The sequence below is a fragment of the Periplaneta americana genome, chromosome 1 (assembly GCF_040183065.1).
Source record: "Periplaneta americana isolate PAMFEO1 chromosome 1, P.americana_PAMFEO1_priV1, whole genome shotgun sequence".
NCBI classification, from domain to species: domain Eukaryota; kingdom Metazoa; phylum Arthropoda; class Insecta; order Blattodea; family Blattidae; genus Periplaneta; species Periplaneta americana.
In genome coordinates, this window is record NC_091117.1 from 113,565,218 (window position 1) to 113,581,807 (window position 16,590).

Consider the following 16,590-nt stretch of genomic DNA (forward strand, 5'->3'; position numbering starts at 1 on the left):
GAAAATATTTGGGGCTAAGAGGGATGAAGTTACAGGAGAATGGAGAAAGTTACACAACACAGAACTGCACGCATTGTATTCTTCACCTGACATAATTAGGAACATTAAATCCAGATGTTTGAGATGGGCAGGGCATGTAGCACGTATGGGCGAAACCAGAAATGCATATAGAATGTTAGTTGGGAGACCGGAGGGAAAAAGACTTTTGGGGAGGCCGAGACGTAGATGGGAGGATAATATTAAAATTGATTTGAGGGAGGTAGGGTATGATGATAGAGACTGGATTACTCTTGCACAGGATAGGGACCACTGGCGGGCTTATGTGAGGGCGGCAATGAACCTTCGGGTTCCTTAAAAGCCATTTGTAAGTAAGTAAGTAAGTAATAGTAATGATCCTCTGCTGGTACTTGCAAGCACTTCACCTGACCAAGATAATAATTGTAATATTTTCGATGCAGTGCCTCACAGTAGACATAATGACAATCCGATGCAGCAATGGGAAGACCATATTTCACATATTCTGTCGGATGGAAATACTGATGATCTGGAACTATTAACGAAAGATTTATTAAAATTTTTTCTTGATGAAACTACTGAATTGTCTGGCCCTCAACATCCAACTATACGACATTACAAAAATCGCAACTTAAATGCTCAATATAAGTATAATTTTCAGTCATCTAATAATCCTGTGAAAAAATCTATTCGAAAGAGGGAAGTAAATAGAAAAAAAGTACGAGTATGAGTTGGTGCAGTATAATTTTTATAATCAAAGAAGGAAAATAGCCCGACAAATTTTTCGAAAATCAAGCAAACAACAATGCTGCAAAATTCCTCTTAATGTTATTTCTGATCATTTTGAAGATGTATTTTGTTCGGAAAATAATGTTTCACCACTGTCCAATTTCGCTCCTAATATTGATTTGCCTGACAACATTACCGTTACTGCAGAAGATATTAGTAAGGCTCTTTATGGCTTTAAGATTGACACATCCCCCCGGCCCGGACTGCGTTACTGTTTGCATATTAAGGCATCTCAGAACAACGAAATTCCTAACCTTATTTACCAGTGCAATGTTACAATTTTCTTTTATGCCTTCTCCTCTGAAACAGGCTCAGACAGTTTTAATTTATAAGGGCGGTGATGAAAAAAATATAAAAAACTGGAGACCAATAACCATATTTCCTGTCTTGCGAAGAATTATTGAAAGAGTGTTGGATTCAAAATTGAGAAGTTATATTGCATTAAGTCAATATCTGCGAGGATTTATGGCTATGCCTGGCACACACATAAATTCTTCAATTGTTAATGGTTGTCTTCAATCAGCAAAAAAAAAAAATGCTGTATCGTATTTGTTGATATATCTAAGGCCTTTGACTACATCGGACATGAACATATAAAAAGAGCCCTTAAGCATGCATGCATTCCATGGAATCTCTGCAATTTAATTTCTTCTTCATTATCAGCAAATACTATTCAAATTGAATCAGATTTCCAAAAAACAAAATCTATAGCTTTAAATTGTGGCGTAGCATAGGATTCTCCGTTATCACCCATATTATTTAATTTGGCAATCAATCATGTGATGCAAAATCTGACTGATTATGATATTTCTACTAAATAGGCCTATGGCTGTTCTTTATCAGATCAACTACCTCATTTGTCTGCGCTAGCCTTCCCTGATGACCTTGCTTTAATTGGTAGCACTAAAGCAAATGCTACATCTCTTGTTGATTTAGCTGAAAGTAGTTTAACTGAAATTGGTCTTCACATAAATCCAGCTAAAAGCAAGGCAATAGTTTTACAAAAGGGCAAGCTCTGTGCAGATGACATTATCTCTCTACAAGGCTCTGTTATTTCTTCGTTGCGTGATAAAAATGAGCGTATCCGATATCTCGGAATGGATTTCACAGACAAAATCTCCTTCAATAAAACCAAGACTATCAAAAACCTATCTTCAGACTTGGATGGACTTGTCCAAACAAAATTATTAAAATCAGACCAAAAATTAAAACTCATAAACGAATATATATGGCCAGGTTTGGTTTACCCTATGCAATGTGCTCCATTACCTCAGTTATCTGATACATTCTTACGAGATCTTGACAAAATTATTAGAAGTGCTGTGAAGGAAATTAAGATGCTGCCCGATGATATGCCAAATTCAATGTTATACGTAAGTAAAAAAGTCCGAGGTTTGGGAATTCTTTGTGCAGAGTGGGAGGCCAGCATTCAACATAACATCTGTAATTGTCTTCACCGTATTAATGACTAGCCATACCCGTGCACTCTGCTGCACCCGTTAGAAATAAATATAAAGTAATTACATAATTAAAATAGGACATTTGATCCAGGGAACATTCGTGTTTGATAGAAGGATAAATCATTTAATATGTTACTTAATTTCGCTATACTGGAGAATTACCATGGTCGCTTTGAACCGTGCCGTTACGTTTACCACCAAATTTAACTAAATACACAATGTCACCAACATAAGAACATGACATTGGTGTGTGGCGTAGTTGGCGGGAGAAATTTTCTCTCTCTCTCTCTCTCTGCTTCCTTCGTTCTGAACATTACTGAGAGATAGCACCAGTGTTAGCTACAATGTGTATTTGCGTAAATATTGCGAGTAAATTATGACGAGTGCCTTAGATGAGAGGCTCGGGACAGAAACAGTTTTGCTGTAGCGCATGCGCGGACCTCTCGTGCAGTGGGAGCGTGATCCTTGCTTGAATTTATTTTCGCGTGTACATTGCAGATTAAATGATTGAGATCCCTTCTTGCTCTGGTTACAGACCTTGCATTTATAAAGGTTCGGTTAGGTTACGTTACGTTAGGTTAGCTTTGGTTAGGTTAGGTAAGCTTAGGTTAGCTTTGGTTAGGTTAGGTAAGCTTAGGTTAGCTTTGGTTAGGTTAGGTAAGCTTAGGTTAGCTTTGGTTAGGTTAGCTTAGCTTAGCTTTGGTTAGGTTAGCTTTGGTTGGGTTAGTTTAGCTTAGGTTAGCTTTGGTTAGGTTAGCTTAGCTTTGGTTAGGTTAGCTTAGCTTTGGTTAGGTTAGGTTAGCTTTGGTTAGGTTAGTTTAGCTTAGGTTAGCTTTGGTTAGGTTAGGTTAGGTTAGGTTAGCTTTGGTTAGGTTAGCTTAGCTTAGCTTTGGTTAGGAGATTTTAACATGAAGTTCATTTATATATTATGTAATATAAATGTTATTATTTTCATGTATTTGACGAAACTTTTTAATTGTAACATAAAATTTGATTTCATTCGTCCTTGTAGTAGTTAAAATTATATAATATGACAGTTCTTGATTCGTAATATTGATAAAAGAATAATAGGCCTATAATGAAAGTGGTGAATAATATCATGGTCCCTAAAATTTTTTTTCGTAAAAGGCTAGGTGTTTTTCTCTAAGCCAGAAATAAAACAGCAATGCCGTCATAATTACGTACTTTATGCTTTGGCGAACATTAACCGGAAATTTACTTTCCGTCATTTTAATGGTATTCCGTGAAACACACCTTTTCTCCTTTTACTTTCCTTCTGATAACCTAGTTTATGATGTTACTACATCTTCATTTTCATTTAATGCATTCAAAAAACCGCCGTTGTACTACATAAAACCTTGAACTTGACTAATGGAGTGAATTATTTAAGAATATAGTCGCGAATTTGACTACCACCATTTCGATTATATTTTGTTTGATGCGGCTCGGTACGTCCCGGTGACTAGTGGCCAGTGAGTAGCGTCGACTATCGATATTGGTCTGCCGTGGGTATTATCCAGTTGTTCCCTTAATTTAAATTGTATCCAAATAATTAAAATGCGATCATTTTGGTCCAGAGTCACTCATTTGGTGCAATGACAATTCCTTTAACATGTTTCTTAATTTTTATTACATGCAACAATAGTTTAATGAAGATTGACATCATTTAGATTTAATGTGTATATTTTATTTTACTTGTTATAGATTTCCATTGAATTATGGTAATAACTTAATTTTAACCCTTGTTTTCTACGTATTCAGTAAATGGCGCTTGGTCCACTATGGTTCTGAACCCTTCAAATAACTTAAATTATATTATATAATATTACATTACATATTATATTGTATTATATTATAATATATTATATTATATTATATTATATTATATTATATCATATTATATTATATTATATCATATTATATCAGAAGTTACTGTAATAACATTATAGCATTATGTCCATCTAGAGAAACTACACTTTCCAATGGTGAAATAATAATTAATTATACAAATCGGTTAATTTAGCTTCCAATATTACTTCATACAAGCACAGAAACATTCTCTGTAGGCTATCTTTCATAGCTTTCGATTGTTGCTGTCCAAGGCCCCTTATAGACGAAGTCATTTGTTTTTTAATTCATTACACGGCCTTAGATGGCAGTTATTTTAATTTTAAAACTCATTTATCTCATTAAATATCAGTCCTATCAAAATTTTTCAAGGAATAAAACTTATCGCAAATTATTTTTAAAGAAACTTTTGTTATGTAACATTTTTCACAAAAATCAATAATAAGCGAGATATTTCGATTTATTTAATTCAGGCCCCCTTATAACCCCCCTTTTAAGTAATGTATTTTGAATGCCATATAGCCTAAAACCTAAGTTACAACGAACTTAATTTATATTCCAATTTTCATATAAATCGGTTCAGCCATTATCGCGTGAAAAGGTAACAAACATACAGACAGACAGACAGACAGACATACAAACAAAAATTTCAAAAATGCGATTTTCGGTTTCAGGGTGGTTAATTATATATGTTAGGACCAATTATTTTTGTAAAATCGAAAATTACCAGAAAAATTTTGGCTACAGATTTATTATTAGTATAGATGTGCATCTTAACTTTGTAAGGAACCTGTACCTTGAACAGCAACTGAGTCTACGTAGACTAAACATCAATAAGTCTTCTATTGCTCCCAACACTAAAGGTCGACAATTGAGGGAGATCTTGTGGAACAGAAGTTTTGAATCATGGTGTAAATTATCTCATAAGGGCAAAGGTGTTATCCTGTATTCTGAGTGCCCCAAGGCAAATTCCTGGATGTCTTCAAAAGCAAATTTATCATTTTCAGAATATATTAATGCAATTAAAATGTCCAGCAATCTATCTGCGGTTAGATCTGTGCCCGGCAGAAGTTTCAACACAACCTGTTGTCGCCATTCTGGCTGCGAGACGGAAACTCGTGGTCATGTGTTGGGATTCTGTCGAAAAATGGAGCTGCTACTCAACAATCAACACTATAAGGCCAGGACCAGTATTGCTGATGTCCTCAAGCGTCGCAGATGGGAGGTACACAAGGAGGTCCACTGCATTTCATCCTTAGATTCGAACAGAAGAACAGATATTGTAGCCATCCACAGGACTCAATCTAAGGGAATAGTTCTTGATCCTACAATCTGGTTTGAAAGGGATGCCCTGCAGGCACAACACGTTGATGAGGAGAAAAAATCCATTTATGAGTTCTGCATCCCACACCTAAGTGAGAAATATAACATTCCCACTAGTCAGTGGAGTGTTTCTGATCTTTTGTTTGGTGCGCATGGCACACTTCCTAAATTCACATGGAATATTTTAAAAACACTCGGTCTCTGATTTTTTTTAATTCAAAAAATTTTATTGAATATTCTTAAGGATTCAATCCAAATATTACATTACCATTTATATTTTGGCCATTGATGATTCTATTGGGTTTGCAGTTCTCTGGATGTTTTATTAAACAATTCCTGTATTTAATCTTTCTGTCTTTCTAAATTATTCTGCAGTGCTTTTATTCTGGATCTTTATGGTCACCCTCATTGAGGGCAGATTATTTTGTTAAAAATAGTTGTGTGTAGCAACATAATGTGGTTATATGTTAATATATTATTACAGTTTCGAAAGTCAGAAACTTAAAATAGCTCTCCTGAAAAATTTAGTAACATGGACTTGGAACAGTCTGGTTCTCAGCCATTGATGTATTGATCTTGAATCTTAAAACAATAGAATTAATAAAGGTAAGTGATGTTACAAAAATATCCAATACCAAATATGGCTAGAAATATTGGAATCCAATAATCTACTCAACTGAACTGTAAACTGCATCACTGAAACAAAATTCAGAAATAACTTGTTACCTAGAGTGGTGTGGGAAATCAAAAGAGTACCCCTTTACCACCTATACAAGAACTGTTCTCTTCTTCATTCTTAAACAAGATGTTGTATTCCTGTATTAATTTTACGCCATGCTCTGTCATATCATTTGTCACAAGTAATTCTGAGAAGATAAGAAAAGTTGCTTTTACTATGCGTCTGTTTCCCATTTACTACGATTCACATTCAGAAACTCATCAGACTTCCCATCTAAAAAAAAAAAATTCTAATACTGGTGTAATAAACTTAATAAACTGACTTAAATCTTGTGGCACTACTTCCTTAATATTACTTTCACTCAATATAACGGTATATTTATTCTTATTGATGCTCTCTATGAGATCAGAAGACATCTTACGTTCAGCCATTTCCAGCTCTATCTCCTTGGTTACACAGACATCGAAAAGAGACATAGTTTTTACCTCAGAGGAGCCAGTATCTCAAATGACAACAAAACTTTTTCAAAGCCTCCTGGGAAACTTTATTGCCTGGATATGGTTTTTTAAGTTGCTTGCAGACTCTCATTCAATACTGAACAGATGGAAAAACTATTTTGGACAACTACTAAATGTACATCTTCATTACACAACTTTTAACACTGTATCACTTCGGAATATGTATTATATGACTTTCTTGTATTAAATTCTATCGTGTCCTCAATGAAATTCTCAACACGGAACTCAATTTCAGAACACACATACTCTTTGACTCTACATTACACCACACGAACACACCCTCACAGGAAACAAAACAAGAGGCGCCAAGACCAGAAACGACCAGTTCTGAGGATGACCCATAAAAGGTCGAAACACGTAAACCAGGTACAATAGAATTTAACACAAGAAAGTCATATGACACATATTTCGTACTAAATATACATAGGCCAAATAGAAATGATCGGGATGAAATTGAAATACAAACTGCTGAGCCATTTATACCTGAACCCACACTTCAGAAGTCGAAATTGCAATAGAAAATCTGAAAAATTATGTCTCCAGGTATCGATCAAATTCCAGCACAATAAATACAAGAGGGTGGAAGCGCATTATCTGCGAAATTTATAAGCTTGTAGTTGCTATTTGGGAAAGGGAAATTGTACCAGAACAATGGAAGGAGTCCATAATCGTACCTATCTTTAAGAAGGGGGACAAGACTAACTGTAGTAACTTTTCAGGAATATCACTTTTGTTGACGTTGTACAAAATTTTGTCCAGTATTCTTTTCAGAAGGTTAACTCCATATGTAGATGAAATTATTACAATAATCACCAATTAGGAACAGGATTCTTTGTTCATAAAAGAATAAAATTAGCAGTAAAAAAGGTCGAATTTATCAGTGACAGGTTATCATATTTAGTACTTAAGGGTAGATGGTGCGACATCATAGTTATAAATGCTCACGCCCCTACAGAAGAGAAAGACGATCATATAAAGAATAGCTTCTATGAGGAATTGGAACATACTTTTGATCAGTTCCCTAGATATCACATGAAAATTTTATTGGGGGATTTCAATGCTAAAGTAGGACGGGAGGATATTTTTAGACCAGCTATTGGAAAAGAGAGCCTACACGCAATTAGTAGTGACAATGGAGTTAGATTAGTCAACTTTGCCACATCGAAAAATTTAATTGTCAAAAGTACAACATTCCCCCATAAGGATATACATAAATATACTTGGACTTCTCCAGATGGATTGACACACAACCAAATAGATCACATCTTGATAGATAAACGGAGACATACTAGTATAGTAGATATTCGAACTTTCAGGGGTGCAGACTGTAATTCTGACCATTATTTGGTGATTGGAGAATTAAGAGAAAGATTATCAGTAGCCAAGCGAGTAGAGCAACAAGTTAATATTACTAAAATCAGTATTCTGAAATTAAAAGACGAGGAAGCTAAGCAAAATTATCAGGTCGAAATTTCGAATAGGTTTGCCACTTTAGAAAGTTCCGACAAAGTTGAGAAAGAATTAGATGTTAACAGCGTGTGGGAAAATATCAGAGATAGTATCAAAATTGCAGCTGAGCAGAGCATAGGTTATTATGAAACTAAGAAAAGAAACCGTGGTTTGATGAAGATTGTTGCATGGTAGTAGAAAGAAGGAAACAGGCAAAATTGAAATTCTTACAGGATCCGTTGAGGAGAAGAGAGATAATTATTTCAATGAAAGACGGGAAGCAAGTCGTACACTTAGGAATAAAAAGAGAGGTTACATGAAGGAAAAACTGAATGAGGTAGAAACAAATAGTAAGAATAAAAACATTCGAGATTTATATAAGGGTATAAAGGAATTTAAGAACGGATATCAGCCAAGGGTAAACGTGATCAAGGATGAGAATGGTGACTTCCTTGCAGACTCTCCATCAATCCTAAACAGATGGAAAAACTATTTTGCGCAACTACTAAATGTACATAGGCCAAATAGAAATGATCGGGACGAAATTGAAATACAAACTGCTGAGCCATTTATACCCGAACCCACGCTTTCAGAAGTCGAAATTGCGATAGAAAATCTGAAAAAGTACAAGTCTCCAGGTATCGATCAAATTCCAGCAGAATTAATACAAGAGGGTAGAAGTGCATTATATAGCGAAATTTATAAACTTGTACTTGCTATTTGGGAAAAGGAAATTGTACCAGAACAATGGAAGGAGTCCATAATTGTACCTATTTTTAAAAAGGGGGACAAAACCAACTGTGGTAACTTTCGAGGAATATCACTTTTGTTGACGTCGTACAAAATTTTGTCCAATATTCTTTTGAGAAGATTAACTCCGTACGTAGATGAAATTATTGGGGATCATCAGTGCGGTTTTCGGCGTAATAGATCGACTATTGATCAGATTTTTTGTATTCGACAGATAATGGAGAAAAAATGGGAGTATAAGGGTACAGTGCATCAGTTATTCATAGATTTCAAAAAGGCTTATGACTCGGTTAAGAGGGAAGTATTATATGATATTGTTATTGAATTTGGTATTCCCAAGAAACTAGTTCGATTAATTAAAATGTGTCTCAGTGAAACATACAGCAGAGTCTGTATAGGTCAGTTTCTATCTGATGCTTTTCCAATTCACTGCGGGCTAAAGCAGGGAGATGCACTATCACCTTTACTTTTTAACTTCGCTCTAGAATATGCCATTAGGAAAGTTCAGGATAACAGGCAGGGTTTGGAATTGAACGGGTTACATCAGCTTCTTGTCTATGCGGATGACGTGAATATGTTAGGAGAAAATACACAAACGATTAGGGAAAACACGGAAATTTTACTTGAAGCAAGTAGAGCGATCGGTTTGGAAGTAAATCCCGAAAAGACAAAGTATATGATTATGTCTCGTGACCAGAATATTGTACGAAATGGAAATATAAAAATTGGAGATTTATCCTTCGAAGAGGTGGAAAAATTCAAATATCTTGGAGCAACAGTAACAAATATAAATGACACTCAGGAGGAAATTAAACGCAGAATAAATATGGGAAATGCGTGTTATTATTTGGTTGAGAAGCTCTTATTATCCAGTCTGCTGTCCAAAAATCTGAAAGTTAGAATTTATAAAACAGTTATATTACCGGTTGTTCTGTATGGTTGTGAAACTTGGACTCTCACTCTGAGAGAGGAACATAGGTTCAGAGTGTTTGAGAATAAGGTGCTTAGGAAAATATTTGGGGCTAAGCGGGATGAAGTTACAGGAGAATGGAGAAAGTTACACAGCACAGAACTGCACGCATTGTATTCTTCACCTGACATAATTAGGAACATTAAATCCAGACGTTTGAGATGGGCAGGGCATGTAGCACGTATGGGCGAATCCAGAAATGCATATAGAGTGTTAGTTGGGAGACCGGAAGGAAAAAGACCTTTAGGGAGGCCGAGACGTAGATGGGAGGATAATATTAAAATGGATTTGAGGGAGGTGGGGTATGATGATAGAGACTGGATTAATCTTGCACAGGATAGGGACCGCTGGCGGGCTTATGTGAGGGCGGCAATGAACCTTCGGGTTCCTTAAAAGCCATTTGTAAGTAAGTAAGAATGTAGATGAAATTATTGGAGATCATCAGTGTGATTTTAGGCATAATAGGTCAATACAATATAATATTTGTTACTCAGTCAAATGACAAATCTATGTAAAATAATGACTTATATTATATTGTCATTAAGTTTTATAAACATAAATTACATATTGCAAACGTTTTCGCCCATTCAGGCATCTTCAGGCACAATTATACAATATCTCAATATCAAACTGTATAGTCATTACATTGGTGATAGATAAACAGTTTAAAATTAATGAGGTACAACATCTCCATAATTAAAATGTAATATTACAGGTCTTAAAATTAAAATAATATTAAAATTAGAAACAACGAAGTGTTATGATTTAAACTTCATAATATTCTGTCAATCTCTTGTTCAGTAGAGTCCAATGATTGATGATTTATATTTGAAATGTATAAATATGGAATAAAAGTGGCAAATTATTGAATTTAAAAATTGGAATGGATAATAAAAGTACGATTGGAATGAATATTAAACGTACTCATGTCGTTTAAACGTGGCAACTGTATAGGTCACTATGAAACATCCTATGTTTGAAGTAGTTATCTGTAATGAAATAATAAATCAAAATTTTGAAGAATTTAAAAATGTTTAAAAATATTAATTTATATACGTACTTACGAAGATATGGAACGAACTGCTGCTATCGGACCTGTAGCTAATATAACGTGGGCGAAGTGAGTGTTCGTGTAAACAACTAAAGCGGAAGGATATTGCATTGTGATGGAGTTAGAGGTTATATAGGGGATTCCGGATTTGAGTCAAATTTTCATTAAGAATGCTGTTCTCTATTTGAATCTGTTTTGCAATATAATATTCTTCAGCAGAGTTTATTAATTTTGTATCTATTCCTGATTTTAATATTTTTAAGGTTTTATGTGTTGGGCCTAATTCATGTCCAGTATCTATTAGATGGGAGGCATATGTGGATTTCTTACGATTATGTTTGAAATCAGAAATGTGCTCATTGTATCGAATTTTGAAATTTCTTTTGGTTTGTCCTATATATTTTTTCTTGCATGTGAAACATTCCAATCTGTAAATACCATTATTGTGGAGTTTATTTACTTCTTGAAGTCTGTTATTTAAATTGTTATTAAGTTTATTAGTTGGTTTATGTGCTATATGAATATTTTCTTTTTAAAAAAAATCAGCTAATTTGCTAAATATAAATTTATTATATGATAAACTGAAATATTTTTTGTTGGTGTTGTTTCGTTTTGTTAATGTAGATATATTGCTTAGTTCTTTTTTCCTTTTGTTCTTATTTATTAATTTCTTAATCAAATTAGTACTGTAACCATTTTCATTGGCTATTTGTAGTATTTTATTATATTCTTTCTTATAATTGTTTTTGCTTAGTGGAAATTGTATTAATCTATTAATCATGTAATTGAAGTTACTTAGTTTATGTGCAGTAGGATGTTCTGAATTTATGGGAATACTATGGTTGGTGGTTCCTGGTTTTCTGTAAATATTAAATTCTAATTATTTTTATGTTTTTTATTACGATGTCTAAAAAATGAATCATATTATTAACTTCAATTTCTTGTGTAAATTTCAAATTATTATGCAAGTTATTAAAAGATTCTAATATTTGTTCATTAATTTGTTGGTTTTCGTAAATTATTAGGGTGTCATCTATTATAAAATTTAACATTGTGTGTTTTTAGGATATTACAAACTTCCTTATCTTCAATATCTTGAATAAATATCTCAGCAAGTAAACCGGATAATGGATTGCCCATAGCTAATCCTTTACGTTGTGTATATATTTTATTATTGAACTGGAAATAATTCTGTTTAGTTACCATGTGTAATAATTTAATTATTTGATCTATTAAAGATTTTTGTATATTGTTTTGAAGTAATTTTTCTTCTATTATATCAAGAGTTTCTGTTATGGGAATATTAGTATATAAATTTTCTATATTAAGTGATAACATTTTTGTGTTTTTTGTAATCTTTAAATTTTGAAGTTTGTTAATTAATTGACTGGAATTTTTTGTTGTGTACAAATGTTGTAATTTCAATGCAGATTTTAAAAAACGTTGGAGGAATTTGCATATTTTATAATTTGGAGAATTTATACAATTTACAACTGGTCTCATTGTTATGGGGTTTTTATGTGTCTTGGATAAGGTTTTCATAGAGGGAATTTTTGGATTTTGATTGATATATTTAAACATTTCATTAGGTGGAATAATATCTGGTATTGTTTTCAAAGTGCTTCTAATTTATTTTTAGTAAATATCTGTAGGATCATTTTTGATTTCTATAATTTGGTTTTTCTCAAAAAATTCTAAGGTTTTGTTGCAATATTGTTCTTTATCTAAAATTATTACAGCATTAGATTTATCAGCTTTTACTTGAACTAAGTTATTATCATTCAATTTTTTCTGTAAATTATTTAATTTACATTTTATTTGTTTGGCTTTTTTGAATTGTTTTCTTGTTTTGGAATTGTTTTTGTAAGCTTTTATTAACTTTGCGGTTTGATGTCTGAGAAAATCTTTATTTGGGTGGGCACAATTCTGTATAATTGTTTCAGTTTCAATTACTAACTTATCTAGTGTCTGGTTTATGTTAGGCTGAGGAAAATTATATATGTAACCCAGATTCAAAATGTTAACTTCTTCTTGTGTAAATTCTATATCGGTTAAATTAATTATGAGTTACTGATGTTATTCCAGGTGGAGACAATAGCCAAACTTAATTTTCCAGCATTGCTAGGTACCATTCTACAGTCATGGTGTTTCAAAGAATGAAAAGACTCACAATCTGGTTGAATGTTATGCAGCACCACACTGTAACCTTACGATGGCTTTGCAACTTCTCAATCATGGATCCTCTGAGGCCAATAGTGACAATTGAAGGGTACACGGGAATAACAATCAAGGTCCATTTTAGAAAGTGTCGAGAAAAACGAATTTTAAAGTTTAAGCACTCAATACTTAGTTATGTGTGTATTTAATAGAAATTGACGTAGTGGAATGTCAAGAATGATGATTTCTTATTACTAGCTAGACCACATGATAGTACTTTCTGTCCACTATAAGATAGCATTATTAACTCAATTTCGATTTTTGATGGACCTTGATCGTTTTTCCCGTGTACCCTTCAATTGTAAACACTCCCACACGAAAAACGGCTTCAACGCTGTAAATGATGTTGGTGAACAACTGGGGTCAGTCTTCCTAAAAATTTTTATGTCCATTGTTGGCCATTGATCTCTAAGTCGCCTGAACTTGTACATCTGAATTAGATGTAGATAATGCAAACTTTGCATCAGATATACTTTTCTTAATACCTTTTCTAATATGTGTCATTGCTGCCATCGGTAAGGCAAATACAGCAAGTCTCTTTCCAGGAACTGCTGAAATAAAACACAACCTCCTTTCAGCTTGTCTGTGTTTGAAGCTTTAGTGTTGCGACTTAATGCCTTAACTTTATCTGTAATATAAGATGATATTGATTTTTGATCCTACGGAATTCTCTGTTATGGTTATTATTCATTAATAACGAAGAAAAATTCAATCTGACACTGGAGATCGAACCCAGGATCTTCAGTTCTACGTACTGAGCGCTCTATCACTGAGCTATACTGGGTCTCCATCCACAGCACCAGATCGAGCTCTTCTCCTTTGGTTTTTCCCTTTTTGGCCTGCTCCATGTTTTGACTTATTATTATGTTATCAAATAGGAGTGCACTCATGAGTGACTTGGGTGTCTGGGAACCAATAGTTATATACTATTAGAAATTAGATCTTTAAGATGATATTATCTGTAATGCACTCCCTTCATTAAATATGCCATGTACTGCTTCTGCTTGGTTTTTTTTCCGAACTATTTAACCCCTTCATTAAATATGCCATATACTGCTTCTGCTTGGTTTTTTTCCGAACTATTTTCAATTTCAGGAACACCAAGTTGTGTGCTTCCCTTGAACGACACCACCATTGGTAACCTGTCACATTGGTAAGAAGTTTGGTGTTCTAATGTACAACAAACAAGTCATGTTTCTTAAATGGAAACTTTCATGCAGTTCTTCAGCTCTCTGCTCTCTAAATTGTCTTCTTAACTATTGCAGTGAAATTCTGTTCAATAATAGTGTACTCCTATCAACACCTGAAGTTTTGCACCACAAATAATGCTACAGGGCTTCGCCTTTGGTCTTATAAATTCAAGCATGGCGTGCATATACAGTATTGTATAGTACCAAAAAAAATCCCCTCTTAGTGCTAAATGACATTTGTTTCAGAAATAATCTTATGGAGATTGCAGTGTCTTTGAAAATTTCTATATTTAGTAAACTTTCCTTCACTTGGGGCACAAGTTAATATTATCCTATCGAGTCAATTCATATGTGAAGCGACTTTTGTATGACATGATACAAATCTAGAGGGGAGACGGCTGCATACAAAGAAATTATAAAATTTATTTTCCTATAAGTTATTAAGAGCTACATATATCGTTGGCTAAGAAGTGATACCTTGTATCTGCAAAATTGCAAGTTTATAGGAGAAGCAGAAAACTGTTTTAAAAATTAATTTTTCTTAAAATTAACCAACTTTCTATTTATTTTTCTCTTTGCAAGGTTTTTTACTTGAGGACAAAATAATAGTAACTGTTCAATTTTGTGAACGTAATAACAGTGTAGTTACATGTTCTCACATCATGAAGAAATCTGAAGAAGGAAGTAACTTATGCAAAAAAACGGTCTTTTGAAACATTTTTGGATAGCATTGATTACAGAACAGATAGTAGAAAAGTACACAATTCCATTGCTTCTTTAAATAATAAAAAGAAAAGCACAAAAAAGAACCTATTATATACAAGGGATAAGCTTTAATACATAGCAAATGCCTTTAATAAATTTTTTGCTTCATCTTCCAAGTCAAGATCAAATAACAAGAAGCTCCTTAAGAGAAATGTTAAGGATAAATTCAAAACTAAAACAAATGAAACAAATCATATTGCCTGTCTCTCATGTCCTGAGCCGAGATTTCCCTAGTGCTTATAACCATGCCTCTTGGGTTTGCTCGGACTGTCACAGCAGTTGCAGCGTGCGACATGGCAGCATATTATATGTGCTGAAAACATTATCCTATGCCATTGATGTTTACTGGTTATAATATTGGAGACTCTAATCGTGGTTACCACTATCGCTATTATCTCTGATGGCGATTTCCTAAAATGTATGTACACACTAAACCACTCTTTGTTCAGTGTGGACAACTGCTGAATTACCATAGAGCAGCATTTCTCCAAGTATGTTCCGGGGTTCCGTGAGCCTTATATGACTTTAAATTTTATTTTATACTTTTTTACTTGGTTATTTAACGACATTGTATCAACTACTAGGTTATTTTACATCAATGGGATTGATGATAGCGAAATTGTATTTGAGGAGGCCGAGGATTCACCAAAGATTACCTGACATTCGCCTTACAGTTGGGAAAAACCTTGGAAAAAATCCAATCAGATAATCAGCCCAAACGGGAATCTGGATTGATGCCTTAGCCGACTGGGCTGCTCTTGTGGCTGTTTTATACTTAGTGAATACTATAAAGATATGTAAATGTTACGAAAATATAAATCAGTAATAACATGAAACCACCAATGATGATGATGATAATTCAAGAATATGCGTAATAATAGTAGTAGTAGTAGTACTAATAATAATAATAATAATAATAATAATAATAATAATAATAATAATAATAATAACAATAATAATATTTCAAGAATATGCGTAATAATATTCCAGTAATATGCGTAATAATAATATGTTTAATCCTAGATCATATATATGTGATCTGGGATTTAATGGACATCAAAAATGGAAAATAATACTTATCACTTTCATCACTGGATTCTCTGTGTATGTGTTCACTGAAACAAAATACCGAAAGACAAAATGCGAAAGTACAGTAGAAATGAGACTACAACTTTCTGCCATAAAACCAGATTGCAGGCTTAAAAAGCAAATACATTCGTCCCACTGAACAGAATTATTGAGATACTTGTCTGTTAATTATTAAATACTAATAAAATATCAGACAAGGATTCCGCAGTTACACTTTAGATTAAAAGGAGTTTCGCAGTGGAAAAAGTTTGAGAAGGATTGCAATAGAGGAAAGAGTTTACGGATGTGTACACATGACAACCGAAATCGCGATTAGGTCGATAATCTCGAGTAGAGACTGTAGTCTACCACTGGTATTAGTGTTTAGTTACAGGAATTGATGAGAAGGATATAATTTGTTTTGTGAGGGAATAGCCTATACATTCACTTGTCCATGGCTAATCTTGCTCCGTAGCTGACAACAGCAATCCTGAAAAG

The 16,590-nt window shown here is 33.7% G+C and overlaps 1 protein-coding gene across 10 annotated transcripts in view; it reads left to right on the forward strand.

Annotated features, from left to right (window-relative positions):
* The window catches only part of LOC138699973 (thymidylate kinase), a 150,646-nt gene that overhangs the window by 93,823 nt on the left and 40,233 nt on the right, over positions 1–16,590 (forward strand). The window contains exon 4 of one of the 10 annotated variants that reach the window (XM_069826281.1): positions 5,120–5,753. The exons of 1 other annotated variant lie outside the window; for it this stretch is intronic. In XM_069826281.1, coding sequence (XP_069682382.1) covers positions 5,120–5,371 — 252 coding nt within the window. In that variant the 3' untranslated portion in view covers positions 5,372–5,753. Of the gene's footprint in view, positions 1–5,119; positions 5,757–14,164; positions 14,223–16,590 lie in introns of those variants that run through there. 8 more of the 10 variants (XM_069826293.1, XM_069826257.1, XM_069826273.1 and 5 more) reach the window with 8 other exon arrangements.